The 14,552-nt window shown below is 34.8% G+C and overlaps 2 protein-coding genes across 2 annotated transcripts; one reads left to right on the top strand and one right to left on the bottom strand.

Annotated features, from left to right (window-relative positions):
• Positions 1-4,211: 4,211 nt before the first annotated feature.
• On the top strand, positions 4,212-11,255 carry LOC128163583 (uncharacterized). The gene is made up of 6 exons (XM_052827210.1): positions 4,212-4,635; positions 7,753-7,895; positions 8,114-8,255; positions 8,512-8,654; positions 9,113-9,290; positions 10,177-11,255. The coding sequence occupies exons 1-6, from the start codon at positions 4,564-4,566 to the stop codon at positions 10,855-10,857; spliced, it is 1,359 nt and encodes a 452-aa protein (XP_052683170.1). The 5' UTR covers positions 4,212-4,563; the 3' UTR covers positions 10,858-11,255.
• Positions 11,256-11,311: 56 nt separating this feature from the next.
• LOC128164185 (uncharacterized) lies at positions 11,312-13,840 on the bottom strand. Its single transcript, XM_052827939.1, has 3 exons — positions 13,621-13,840; positions 13,260-13,421; positions 11,312-12,365 (listed from the first exon to the last, which is right to left on the bottom strand). Exons 1-3 carry the CDS (start codon positions 13,775-13,777, stop codon positions 12,145-12,147), a joined length of 540 nt encoding a protein of 179 aa, XP_052683899.1. The 5' UTR covers positions 13,778-13,840; the 3' UTR covers positions 11,312-12,144.
• Between the last annotated feature and the right edge of the window lie 712 nt (positions 13,841-14,552).

Genomic DNA, 14,552 nt, shown 5'->3' with positions numbered 1-14,552 from the left:
AAAATATTTGTTCTGTTTGAGATATGTTATCAAAGTTTTCGACTTCTAGCCCCTTAAAACCCCTTAAAAAACCCCAAATTACGGAAAACACATGATGACATAATTATAATTTATTGTTAAATAAATGTGAGATGAACATTATTGCTTCCTAAACAAATAACAAAATATTTTTCAGTAAAGTGCTATAAAAGAAAGACTTCAGAGCCTTTATGGCCCCTAAAAATAAAAAGATAGGTCTTTTGATATTAAAAATATTTTGTTCAACAAGTGTTTAGAAATTCTTTGCCGTTTTTGAGCTATTTTGTAAAGACCGTTTTAGGGACTGACCCCTTATCTTATTGGGGCCATATGACAAAATTTCGATGCCTAAATATTGACATGCGCATCATTCTAAGCATTTAGTATTAGTCCCCTACCGGTTTCACCGGTAGGGGACTATAGCTTTCCTCTGCGTCCGTCAGTCCGTCCGTCCGTCCGTCCGTCTGTCTGTCCCACTTCAGTTTTCCACGCTTTTTTCTTTATGCGTTTGAGGAATAACATGAAATTTGCTGAACAGCTTCAAAATGCCAAACTACAGATCAAGTTTACATTTCTGTAGCGTCTGGTTGACATATTTACGAGAAAATTATTTTTTTATATTCCAATTTTTTAATGTTCGGGTTCGGTGTGTAATGATTAAACGAGGAAAGTATGTAGTCAGTAATAATATTGTGCATTACTTGGACCATTCCTTTTATTGTTTCGAACAGAACAAATAAGTTCTCTAAAATAGTTTCAAGCATTGTGTTGTTAATTTAATCGAAAGGGTTGTTTGTATAATTACGATCGGGTTCATTATCGGGTATGTCTGTTGATTCGGGGTACAGAAGACGGTAAGAATGATATTCTGCATAACAGCGCATTGTTTCCACACATTTCTACAAACCGGTAGAGGACGTGTATTGCAATACTCTCAGAATGCTTGTTCAATTTTGCTTTTCAAAATATTTCTAAGTAAAGTGCTATGGAAAAAGATTTTAGAACCCTTTTGGCCCCTAAATTGAAGGACCAGCCACTTTTTCTTGGCATCATACGAAAGTTCTTTTGATATTAAACATATTTTGTTTAACAAGTGTTTAGAAATTCATTGCCGTTTTTGAGCTATCTGGGATAGGACCTTTTAGGGGCCGACCCCTTATCTCCTTATTGGGGCCAGATAACGAAACTTTTATAATTGAATAGTGTTTTAAACATCATTCTAAGCATCTTTTATTATATATTGCTTTTCAACATATTTGTCCTTTTTGAGATATAATTGATCTAAGTTTTGAACTTCTGGCCCCTTAAAACCCCTAATTACGTAACGCATGATAAAACATTTAAAATGTATAGTTTTATTAGTAAAATATGAACATTTTTGCTTCTTAAACATATTACAAAATATTTCTCGGTAATGTGCTATGGAAGAAAGATTTTAGAACCCTTTTGGCCCCTAAATTGAAGGACCAGCCCCTTTTCTTGACATCATATGATAGGTCTTTTGATATTAAACATATTTTGTTCAACAAGTGTTTAGAAATTCAATGCCGTTTTTGAGCTATCTGGGATAGGACCTTTTAGGGGCCGACCCCTTATCTCCTTATTGGGGCCAGATAACGAAACTTTTATGATTGAATAGTGTTTTAAACATCATTTTAAGCATCTTTTATTCTATATTGTTTTTCAAAATATTTGCCCTTTTTGAGATATAATTGATCTAAGTTTTGAACTTCTGGCCCCTTAAAACCTCTAATTACATAACGCATGATAAAAGTTTTATAATGTATAGTTTTATTAGTAAAAGATGAACATATTTGCTTCTTTAACATATTACAAAATATTTCTCGGTAATGTGCTATGGAAGAAAGACTTAAGAGCCCTTTTGGCCCCTAATTTGAGGGGCCAGCCCCTTTTTCTTGATATCAAACGAAAGCTTTTGTAAATATAAATTTTATTTACTCTAAATGTTATGTTAAAATATTTCTAGGAAAGGAGATAAAGAACGAAAAACATTCAAAATCACGTCGCTTTTTCAAACTTGATTTTCGGGTCCAGGCGAGCTTCGACGCCTTTGAAGCCATATAACCACAAAAGCCTTTAAACACATCTACAATTTTTCGTCTACAATCCCTGAAAATTTCAGTTCAATATCTTTTTTCTTTTAGGAGGAGATAGTAGGACAAACCGACCCTCTAAAAATCGCTAAAACGTCAATATTTCCGAAACGGAAATGACGTCATTAAAATAAAAAAATATATATATAAGGTTTTAATCAATATCTACAAGATCTGAAATTTTCATCGAAATCGGTCGAGTCGTTTTCAAGAAATCGCTTGTACAAAAAAGCGTAAGAAAAAAAATAATAAAAGGGAAAAAGAAACAAATTAAAGCAATAACAATAAGGTCTTCCGTTGGAAACGGAAGACCTTAATTGCATTTTTTTTAGGAAAATATACCCTGGAGTATATACAGTAGGGCACGGATTATCGCCGGACGCTGGCGACGTCATTTTGGATTCTCGGCGTTTTTTTAACTTCATGTTTTAGTCTTTTTTAATTTACGATCAGTTTGATCAATATGTTTTCTCCTTATTTTTATCTATCGAAGCAAAAAATATATTGTATCACTTTTTATATATCTGGTCTCTCTATATCTAGAGATAAAAGTGCGCCGCGTAGTTAACCACAACGGACGGTGACGTTTCCTTATATTTCGTGAACAGTTAGAAAAAGTATATGCTATATCTGTTTAAAATATTGTTTTGTTTGGGGCGTTTTCAAATTTAACGCACGTCTTTTCTTCTAAACTGAAAACGTTAAAAAAGACTTTAATGAATGATGTCACATATATGCATGTTTTAAACATTCAATTAGGTTTTGTTATTCCAGGAATTTTTATTTTTCCAGTTCAAATTCGACTTTTGATTGGGCAAATTTTGGTACATAATTTTAGAACTGTTTTAATAAGGCCTTAAAATTTTGGTAAAGGACGTAACTATCAATTTCTTGCACCGGTTTCAATTGAAATATGCATAGATTCCGTAGTATTGGCTCTAAAGCCAGACAAATCTTGTTTATTTCAAAGAGCCATGGCTGAATGGCCAACTACAGGGGCCAAGCCCGTTTTAACATTTATTTAAATGTAACCATAAATACTTTATTTATGGTTACATTGAAATTAATGTTAAAACGGGCTTGGCCCCTGTGTGGCCAACAATGAGATAGACACATTGCTGTTTGAAACAACTACCCAAAGTCCAAGCTATTGTTAAAATGGTACATAGATTCTATAATAAAGCGCCAAGGAAAAGCGCGGTAATTTGAGTAACTTTACTTTGTTTTTTTATTAGGAAATCTACTTATATTTCTTGTCCATTGCTTGTTTGTAGAAATAAACTGCATACATGTTTGTGCATTATAAAATTAATATAAATAAATATTATTAAAGATTAGCCAGTAAATAAAGGCATGCAGGTCTCTTTTCACTATAGAAGTTTACAATTTTTCCCCTGTAGCTAGGGTTAAAAGCTACATGTAGATATACAAGATTCCTCCGACTCTTGCCCTAGTAATTTTACTTCAATTTCAACTTAAAGGAAAAAATACCTTTCATTTTTTATCATGCTTTAATAGAAGGACTTCAAACTTCAACCAACGAACAATAAAGATAACATTGTGTAACTGTTTTTAATTTTTTTACCTTGACTTCTTTCCCAAGGTCAAATTAATAAAATAAATTTTGTCTTGACCATAACTTCATAACACATTGCCTGAAATATTTCAAAATTTAAACATGGTATAAAGAATAGTGAAATCTACCAAAATTATTGATTATTGCACTTCACTTTTTTTTACTCAAGGTTCATCATTATTTGAAAAATATAATTAAGATAAGGACTCCAATTTGCACCATATATAGGTGTTGCTATAACACAGAACGGAAAACGTAATGTAAAGCTCCCACCAAATACGTATGTCCAGATGAAATAATGCACATCAGAACACTACCAGAACATTTTTACCTTGACCTTATTTTTAAATTTTCAAGGCAATGTTTATTTGAACAGGAACGAGGCATAACATCACAGGCTTTGAAATGGGAATTATTTTCCAACTGCCTTTTCTTCTCATGACCTTTTTGCTGAAAGTGGGATGCTCGCGCGAACTGGTTTGCATAGCATACATAGGTTTAAATGCAGAGTTTACACTAACTGTGCCGTTTTGGAAACAAACAAATATGTTTTTGAAAAGACCGTCCAATCAATTTAATGACTTATGGATATTATAATTATGTGCATATGCATGCCATTGCATATGATATACTACATGTACTGGAGTATGTTACAGTTTGCACCATACTCCTGTTGCATGTTAACATATCAAAGATACATCAGACTACATATCAACAACAGTATTAGAGTAATTCACAAGAGGGGGTTATAGATACGCTGCGATGCGTTTTCCATATAAGACGACATGAGCCCACATACTCCTGTCATTTAACAGCAGTCCGATCTCCCTAATACACGTACAGTGAGCAGCAGAGATGTCGGGGACAACTCGCAGACAGAGGGTAGCGGTTATCGGGGCCGGACCGGCGGGGCTGTGCTGTCTCAAGGTTCGCCGTCTTATATTTGTTATATTTCTTATAGTAGAATACGGTCAAATCATTTGAATCGGGGGGGGGGGGGGGGGGGGGGGCACTTCTCGTGGTTCGCAAATTATGGCGCCCTGTCACTTGGACACATATGTCAGGGTTTTTATGAAAGATGAAGTTACATATTTTTGTATAAGATTATAGAATTAATGGTAAAAAGTTCCTACTCCTATGAAATGTATGTATGTGAAAAATTCATGTTAAGTTACTTATATTAAAATCAACTGCTTTATGCGATAAATATATGTGGATGTATACACTGTTGCACTATTGCAAATGTTAGAATATAAATTAATTACTTGAATGGATTGGGACTACCTTGTAAGAATACAGGCATTTATGTTGTTGCAGCAAAGATTTTTCTGAAATTTACATTTAAAAAAGTGAAGTTGTCGCGCCCCCCATTTTTTAGAATAAGTGCATAATTGCATGAAGTAAAAATAAGAAAATGAACAGGAAAATTGGAGTTAGAGATGTACTACGCCTGCTCCCCCCCCCCCTTCCCGCCCCCTTAGATTCAAAAATGATGCTTCGTGCCTGTATTATGCTACAGTATGTATGTAATTAGTTACGCGGTTTGATAGGGAGCATTTTCACATGGTGTCAATTCAATGCATTAAGCCTTCCAAGTATAGTGTCGAATTGTGAACTCTTCAAGTAAAGCGACTTTACATGTACAAGGGTTGATCAAAAAGTAATGTCACACTATGCACCGCGCTTCTCAATGACGCGCTATTGTATAAAATGATACATCAAAATTGTCCTTATGAAAAATTAAATTCGAATCAAAATTTTTATTAAATTTCGCTGAACACTTAAGAAGATATTGATGTTTATAGCATGATATATACGTGACATCGCCGCGTCATGAATTTACCTTTTTTTTAAGGTTTGTATATATGAATAAATTACATCCCTCAAATTTTGAAAATGCCTCAAACAACAAAATATTTTAAAACAGATATATTATTAACTTTTTCTAACTGTTTTGAAAAATTAGGGACCGTTACTGTCCATTTTGGATATCTACCCAATGCCTTTTGTCTCTAGATCAAGGAATAAAAAGGCTGGACATGCGAATAGTGATACGATGCATTTTTTGCTTCGACGGATAGAAATCACTAGAAAATGTACTGGAATTGATATATCAACCTAAAACTGAGAGTGAGTAAAAAAGGTACCTTACACGTGGTTCCAAAACCTAATAAAAGCAAATGTCATGTTAATAAATAAATGAGATAGATAGAAGACATACGCTCTGAAGAAAAATTAAAGCTGGGTTCTTACGTCAATGTCTATATCATAAAGCTACGTTCATGACTTCTTGAAGAGACCTTGACAACGTGATCGCACATTAAATAATCCATTGGCAATATCCTTCTTCATCGATTACAAAAAGATTAATTAGTTACTTTATGTAAAAATTTGATAAAAAAAATGTAAAATAGAGCATCGTGGCGAATTTATATAGAGTATTAAATTACGAAATTCTACCAGAACGCCAAAGATCTAGAAATGACGTCGTTAGCGTGCGGCGACTATCGTTACCTCATGCTCTACAAAATATATTATCTTCAGAAATAATTATCACAATGCATTAAAATTTTCAGGTCTGAATTGAATTAGGTAGATATCTTCAAGCACGAATTTTTGTCACTTTACCCGGATTTTTCACGATTTTATCGCATCTGTGACATTACTTTTGGATCAACCCCCGTATATTTGTACAGGTAATGTCTTCACCACAGCCACATTAAATAAATAGTGCCTGTTTTGGAGGGTAACAGTTTAAATCGACACCCCGAGAAAACCATTGTTATACTGAATGTCTTAATTTTTAAGAAAATTTTACTGCTTTTATATAGGAATAACGTGAATTCTACAGCGAACGGTACGCGCATAATTTTCGCGCATGTAACAATTTGTAATGTTACCCGTTGCTAAGTGCGTTGCTAACGCTGAGGGTAATAGAACGGGTTATGAATTGCGTCTTAACCAATCAGATTTCAGTATTTATAACATGAAAGTATAACAATAAGATCTATGGTACATACGAGCGTGTCTCAGCTCTAGATCTCAGTATTTTATCAGAAGTAAAGAGGTTAATTAATTAAACTGTTTATACTTTAAGATATGCTTTGTTCACAGTTATAAACTATTAGGTAGTGAAGAAAAAATCCATATATTTTACATTTTTGGGTGTGTTCCGATACTTTTATATAGAGCTCTTCTTCTAAAGGAGATCAATATAGTCTAAATATGTTCACGGCCATGGATCCCCTTAACCACCAGACAGACAATATTTAAGGGTTTCTAATTTCATAAGATATACCATAAAGGTAAACTGTTACAGGTCTGTTTTGTTGTAATTTTGTGTTGTTGTCTGCAAATTTCTCCCTCCACCAAACTAGACGAGACAGTTGTGTCGCTGGTGAAATAATAACCTAACAATCAACATCAGATAGAGGGGAACCTATAAAAGTCACTCATGTTGAAATAAATGACATGCTTAAAGTCTAAACTTATGACCCGACAATATGGTAGCTTTGAAGGAAAGATTCGTTTGATTTATTAATGAAAAATCTATGCTCGGCTTCTTCTCTCTCGAAAAGTCACATGTAGGACGCCACTTAACTCTAGATTTTGCATTCTCCATAGTTTTCTTTATATCAATAAACATGCATCAAAATACATATTAGCCTTAAGGTTTAATTTTATTTCAAATTGACGGTGACACCCGGTACTCGGAACACAATCCATTGCTGATTGCGGGTGTACGCGTCGAAACGTCCGTGATAATTTAAATGAACATTCTGTTGAAGCGAAACCCGGCTCCGACTGAAATGTAATAGAGAAATACCGTGGATCGCCACCCTTGGCTAGCGAAGACGAGGTAAAGGTTTGGGCACTGATTTTGAACCATGTTCCTAGGTTTACTTTAAAGTTAAGGTCATATCGGACTACACAAAAATCCTTTTTAAGAGCATATACTACTATACGTTTCACATAGCTCATACTTCACACGAACAGAGCTTTTGGTTAGAGTGTGTGTAGTGACACATCTGTTCCCCATTGTAGCATTTGGCTGCGAAACCCGAGCTCTTTGAACCTGTTGCCTTTGAGCGTAACTTCTGGCCGGGCGGGATTTGGAACTACACTGACCAGACCCGGAAAGACGCATTCGGACTTCCGGTACACTCTGCACTGTATAATAAGCTGAAGTAAGCTATGGCGCCACTAATTGGAAATACTTTTATGTTTCATTATTTTATACATTCACCAAGTATGATTCCTTATATTTCTTACGAAAATTGATTATCAAATGCTTCAACAACCTATGCAAAATTAATCACTACATGAAGTTACCGTAGTCATGATGATGTCAGACTCAAATTCGGTACATTAGCACACATGTAGTGAAAGTTTTTATATTTCGCAGGATAAATGTTCCTAAAGAACTACAGGAATTTCCAAGTTTCCCCTACCCAAAGGAATGGAAGACGTCCTACATCACGCGGCAGCAGTGCTGGGAATACCTCAACATGTTCACAGACCATTTCGACATCAGGAAGTATATCCGGGTAATTAGTCCGTCCATGCATTGTTTGAGATCTGTATAATCATTTATTTGCTGTATTTGCAGTTCATAAAACTGAATAAAAAAAGTCCCAAAGTGGGATTTTAAAATCATTTCATTGTATATTTACAGGTCTATCACGAATCATATATAATTACATGTAACTATATTAAATTAACTAGAGAGGAACCGTTTCGACGTCATAAAATTCAATATATGTCATTATACATGTACACTAACAGCTGTTTATTTTACGACAGTTTCATTCATTTGTTCGAAACGTGAAGCCATTGAAGGAGATGAACGAAAACGGCAAACCAAAATGGCTGGTGACCTTTTCACCCGTGACCCGAATGTCAGAGGTCAACACAGAAGTGTTCGACGCCGTACTTGTGAGCAACGGGTAAAGGTTCCTTAGCCTTTTGAGTATCTATAATTAACGATCACATTTATCTGGAAAAGTTTACTTTTATAAAATGTTGTTTCCCGCTGGCATTTCGCATGTCTGAAAAATTAAAGACTGTGGAATCATTAGATTTCATGGTGGCTAAATTTTTGTGGAATTCGGGAGTACCTATCATCCACATTAACATCTTCCACATCCTCCACGAATTAATGAATTAGGATTATGAATTCATATTTCCTTACGTTGGTATATAAGAGAGTACACAAAATTACGTCCCTACGAACCTTGAAAATTTAAGCAATCCACGATTTCAAAACTGGCTCCCGCGAATTGTAATGCTTCCACAGTGTGATGTATAATATAGATACACTGTACGCTGCTTCATGTGTACATATACGTACATTTCCGTTATAGCGATTATAAATGATAATGCATTATGAATTGACATATTACAGCCACGACTTCAACGACTACACGCCCAACATTCCCGGCCTGGAGCTGTTTGAGGGACGAGCTATCCATAGCAAGGAGTTCCGGTACGAGGAACACTTTGACGGACTTCGTGTGGCGATCCTCGGCTGCCACTATTCCGGAGAAGACATCTCTATGCATGTCGCTAAGTTTGCTAAGAAGGTAATGCGAACCATATACGAGGGTTGTTCTGAAGTTATTGAGACATTTACTCTTATTCCCTTGGGAAAAAGATAAAGTATTAAAATTTAATCAGAAAATAAACCAGAATGTCTTAAATTGACGTAAAAATTCTGAAGTTAATGACATCATTTTTTTTTATTCCTGGTAAGCTTACAAAATTGCCTACATCCAATGACCCGGCGCAACCACAAACTCATCGCAACTTCCATTAAACGTTTTTCCTTGGTCTTATTTTATAATCACCTTGCAAACGAACGGAAAATATGAACAGATACTATTCTTCATCTTTTTATTTTAAAATGGCAACAGTTATATATATACTTTCTATTCTTAATTTTTTAATGAAAAATCGAGTTATTTCTTCCCGAAAGTCAACTTACTGTGAGACTTCTCTTATTTTCATTCTGTACATATCTTAGAACTGTTAAAATCAGTTTGTGTTGTAAAAAAAATATTTGATATTAAGTGCTTTTGTTTTAATTCTAGTTAAACAATGGGTAAATAAACCCCGATTAGCTGAAGCTTTTGACCCCTTTTTAACGTACAAATGCTATCTAGGTGATGAAATCAATAAGTATAACTATTTAAGGACAAACGTTTTAAGGACCCTAGATCCTTTGCAAAATAGTAAACATATTTAAAACTATAGACCAACCTTATTCAAAATGAGAATACTGTTAACTAAGTAAACTTATGTGCGAGAACATTGGGTTTAATTTACAGTTGGATAGAACTTTGTATAGATGTAAAGAAATGATTAAGATTAATTATTATCACCTCATGAGTACTTTTTGACGAATTGATTTATGTTTCCCTACATTAAGTTATACATATGTTAATGATATGCAGTTTTTCCTGCATAAAGGTATACGCCTGTCATCGAAGAAATCCAAAGGAATTTCCACCGTCTTTCCCGAAGGAAATCGAACAACGACCACCGTTCGTCCGCATGACCAGAGATTCAGTGGTTTTCCCGGACGGAGGTTCCGAGAAGGTGGACGCCGTTATATTCTGCACCGGATATCGCTTCTCTTATCCATTTTTAAAGGATGACGTCATCACAATCAAGGATGAGAGGATAGAGCCCATTTACAAACACATGGTGCACATTGAGTACAACAACCTGATATTTGTGGGAATTCCCCGACAATGGTCGTACTTTCCCCACTATCACGAAATGGCAAAACTTGCCGCGTTAATTTTGGCGGGAGACGTCAAACTGCCGTCCAAAGAGAACATGCTGGCGGACAGCGAGGCCGATTTCCAGTCGCGTTTGAAAGAAGGAAAGCCGCCTTCGTTTGCCCATTACATGGGGGACATCGACCGTCAGTTCCGGTATAACGAGGACCTGGCAAAGATGGGCGGGTTTGACCCACTTCCGCCTGTCCTGGAAATGATGTGGGATGACGTCATGGATGAGCGGTACATGAACCTCCCGAACTGTAACACGTTTGACTATGAGATCACAGGACCACAATCCTACCGCTGTCTGAATCCCGAGGGAATCAAAACCAGGTTCTGTAAGGCTGAAAATGTGAAGAGGTAAAAAGGAATGATCCATGTGGAATTTCGATTGATCTGTACTTGTTTTACAAAGGTCTGAGCAAAAACTGTATGTAACAGTTTATTGTAAAATTTGTGAAAACCACACATTTAATCATCTGAAATCATCCTGCTGTAGTATAGGTAACCAGGGAATGATATAATAGCCATGCATTATGATAATATGTAATCGGACAACTTACTTGTATATACAAAAGTATACATGTATATGTAAATGTAATTTCTTTCTTTCTGTATGTAAAACAAGTAATTATGTATAAAAATCAATATAACTCATCTGTTATTAATAACACATTTCCTATTTTCATGTTTATTGAGTTATTAGGTTGAATGTTGATAGTACCAAAATGTTAAAAATGATGCAGTTTGCTATAACAAATATGGTCATTATTCTTTAATGGTTTCAAGATGAATAAGCCAATCTGGCTCTCGCTTTCAAACCGTATGCCAGCTTGTATTATTATCTATAGCTAGATGAATATTAATATTTTATCATTTCTAATTTTCAGATCAAAAAACAAAACTCTAGTTGTTCATAATATAAAATCATACTAGATTATTTTACAAAGACAGGCACTTTTTAAACCATATTAATAGATTCTAAAAACTATTACCGCAATGGTAACTCACGATCCTTATAGGTTTTCCTTTACGAAATTCAAGAGGAGCCTTTAGTAAATGGAAATGGATTGTTAATGAAAACGAGAGCCAGTTACCATACATGATATTTATGGTGACTCAAAACGCATGCGAAAGGCAAAATTTCCGCCTATAATTTATTCTCTAAATCTTAATTTTTCAATTACATGCACAGAATCATATTTGTTAAGCTAGATATTGTAATAATGTAACATACCAATATAATAAATCATAGATATTTGTAATTATGTAACATACCAATATAATAAATCATAGATATTGTAATTATGTAACATACCAATATAATACAATGTAAATCATAAAACATTATTCAAATTCTGACATGATTGAATACTGAGGAACACTTTGTGGCAAGAATACTGCAGTTATGACTTAGAAAATTTCGGTTATTCCAAGAAAATTTTATTTAATGAATATTTAGTATTTATGCCAACTGTTACACATAAAGTATATCTCATAATAAACTAATGAATCAGATATAAATTAATCCAACAATCAAACAATGATATCATCATCATATAATATGTAAGATACATGTCAGCGTCTATATATAGAAATCCTCTAACAAAGGGATAGTACACGACGATCAGTTGTTTGATAGTTAACATCGTTAACGTTTGTGAGGTTTTGTCTTCATCGGTAAGGCCAATTCTTCGCCGATTTCTAAATCTCCAAAACGATTCTTAACTCTCCGTTTTATGTTTTGACAACAGCAGCCAATGAATGAGTTTGCTCCTGCGCATGCGCCGCCTGCCACGGCAAAAATCCAGTACCAGACGAATCTGTCATACTTGTAGGCAAAGACCGAAACCCCAACACCGGAACAGCCGGCTAGACAATAAAAAATAAAAAATAAATATAAGTTAGTGCATGGCAACTTCGAAATTCTTCAACTCGTTCCGGACAGAAATGGAATCGATTCTTATCAATTTTACATATAAAGTATTGTCTAGACAACCTCAAAACAATAATCTGTTGTTGGTTTTTATTTCTTTCTATTTTAAAGTATATTATTAAAAGATATTAAGCTCAAATTTCAACAGATTTTATACCGTCCTATACATGTAACCTATCAAGTTCTGTATTTTACAAAACAATAAAAGGGGAGGGGGGGGGGTGGTAATCATGAACGCCTACGTTATACAGTATATAAATAGTGACTGTTTGGGAGGGTAACTGTTGAAATTGACACCCCGAGAAAACCATTGTCAACCGACCCGAAGCGGAGGTTGACAAGTCAACGGGTTTCAAGGGGTGTCAGTTTCAACAGTTACCCTCACAAACAGGCACTATTTATTTTATTATACTGAATGTCTTAATTCTAAAGAAAAACGTATTGCTTTTAAACAAAAATAAAGTGAATTCTACGGCGAACCGTACGCGCATAATTTACGCGCATTTAGCAATTCGTTGTGTTACCCGTTGCCAATTGTGTTGCTAACGCTGAAGGTAATAGAACAGATTACCAACTGCCTCTAAACCAATCAGACTTCAGTATTTAACATGAAAGTATAATAATCGAAGTTGTTTACCGCTTCTTGGTTGCGATTGTGGAAAACATACATAAAGATGCAGCTAAAATTCAGCGCTGTACATGTATACCTGGGATACTTAAACAAACTTAAATAAATTTAACTTAACTGAATCGAGTTACATGTGTACTGTTTTATTATTTAAAAGAACTGTTCTAGTAATCATAAACAATCAAATCATGAATGAACTTACCCGCCAGAAAATGCAGTAGCACCTCGATGTGGTAACATTTCAGATTACAGAAGCCGTCCGACTCCACGGCAACGAAAATAACTAACAGAGTCCAACACCATAGCAACGTCTCGACGCTGGTGGATATCAGAATACAGGTAAAGGCGACCTTTATTGAGCAATCTGATTAAAGGTAAATAAAACTTGTACTATCTATCATACATGTATTTGTTTTTCAAAAAGATCCTAACACAAAAAACAAATTGAACTAACAGTAAAAAGCCAGCGTTTTAAATAATACATACCGCTACAGGTACTCTGCAACAAGGAATGCAATTCTATCAAAAAATAATGAAAAGATAATTTCCTCATACATTTGTACCTGTTTCTTGGTTGTCGAAAACTTTTGGAAACTTTGTGGAAAATGCTATCAGAGACGGAATCAGAAGGAAGACTCCGATCTGTGAAAGCATGAACCCCACTACACTCCGAAACAGGAAGAAGCGGGCAGATACCGCGTCCATCATCTCCATGGCCATGGAATTCGAATTGGCCAATGTTTGTAATTAAATAAATAGGCCCTGGAGAGAAAAAAAATAGTAAACAACATTTGAATGATGTCTTTCTTTTTAAGTCTTGTTTTTGATATATCAGAGAATCTTTTCCCAAGTGTCGGCCAAAATATTGCGACTTTTACAATATTTTATATAATTAAAAAGCATAAGGAAGACGAAAAGAAGTGTCGGTCCCAAATCATTTACGTCAGAGGAAATGAAAAAAAGGTTTTGACAATATTTTGAGTGGTTGTGAACAATTTACGAGAGCTTATACAGTTGAATTTTTTTTGGGGTCTTTTTGTATCTCTTTTTATCTTTTGTGTTTTTTGTATCATAAACACGAACAAATAGCATAATCTAATGAAACACAATCGGCAGATCAAAAATCATTACATGTTCTGCACGCAACTACATGCTTGTTAACCGTGTTCCTGGTCATTTAATGACCCCGTACATGTACATGTAGTCAAACAGACAGACAGACAGATGGTCAGATAGACAGACATTCTTAGTGCTAGCCTGGAAAAACCATTTCCCATATATTTATTCTATAAAAGATCAAAGCTAACAAGCAATGCAAGTTTTAGTCAAAACCCTTCAGTGACAGATTTGGGTCGAAATACATGTACATACTTATGTAAAAAAAGTTTTTATCATTAACTTTTAATAGTATTTCCAAAATAAATATACGAGTTTGATAGGAAAACAAAATTCAATGCAAAAACAACGAATTGTGCTCTGTGAGCTACATGTAACT

The sequence above is a fragment of the Crassostrea angulata genome, chromosome 9 (assembly GCF_025612915.1).
Source record: "Crassostrea angulata isolate pt1a10 chromosome 9, ASM2561291v2, whole genome shotgun sequence".
Lineage (NCBI taxonomy): Eukaryota > Metazoa > Mollusca > Bivalvia > Ostreida > Ostreidae > Magallana > Magallana angulata.
Note: the sequence above shows the minus strand (reverse complement) of the source record. Positions and strands in the feature narration are given on the sequence as shown.

Coding starts and splice junctions, on each gene's coding strand:
- LOC128163583 (XM_052827210.1), top strand. CDS start 4,564: ATGTCGGGGACAACTCGCAGACAGAGGGTAGCGGTTATCGGGGCCGGA. Junction 4,636..7,752: donor CGGGGCTGTGCTGTCTCAAG/GTTCGCCGTCTT, acceptor TCCCCATTGTAG/CATTTGGCTGCGAAACCCGA. Junction 7,896..8,113: donor GCACTGTATAATAAGCTGAA/GTAAGCTATGGC, acceptor TATATTTCGCAG/GATAAATGTTCCTAAAGAAC.
- LOC128164185 (XM_052827939.1), bottom strand. CDS start 13,777: ATGGCCATGGAGATGATGGACGCGGTATCTGCCCGCTTCTTCCTGTTT. Junction 13,422..13,620: donor TTTCGACAACCAAGAAACAG/GTACAAATGTAT, acceptor ACCTTTAATCAG/ATTGCTCAATAAAGGTCGCC. Junction 12,366..13,259: donor GCTACTGCATTTTCTGGCGG/GTAAGTTCATTC, acceptor TTTATTGTCTAG/CCGGCTGTTCCGGTGTTGGG.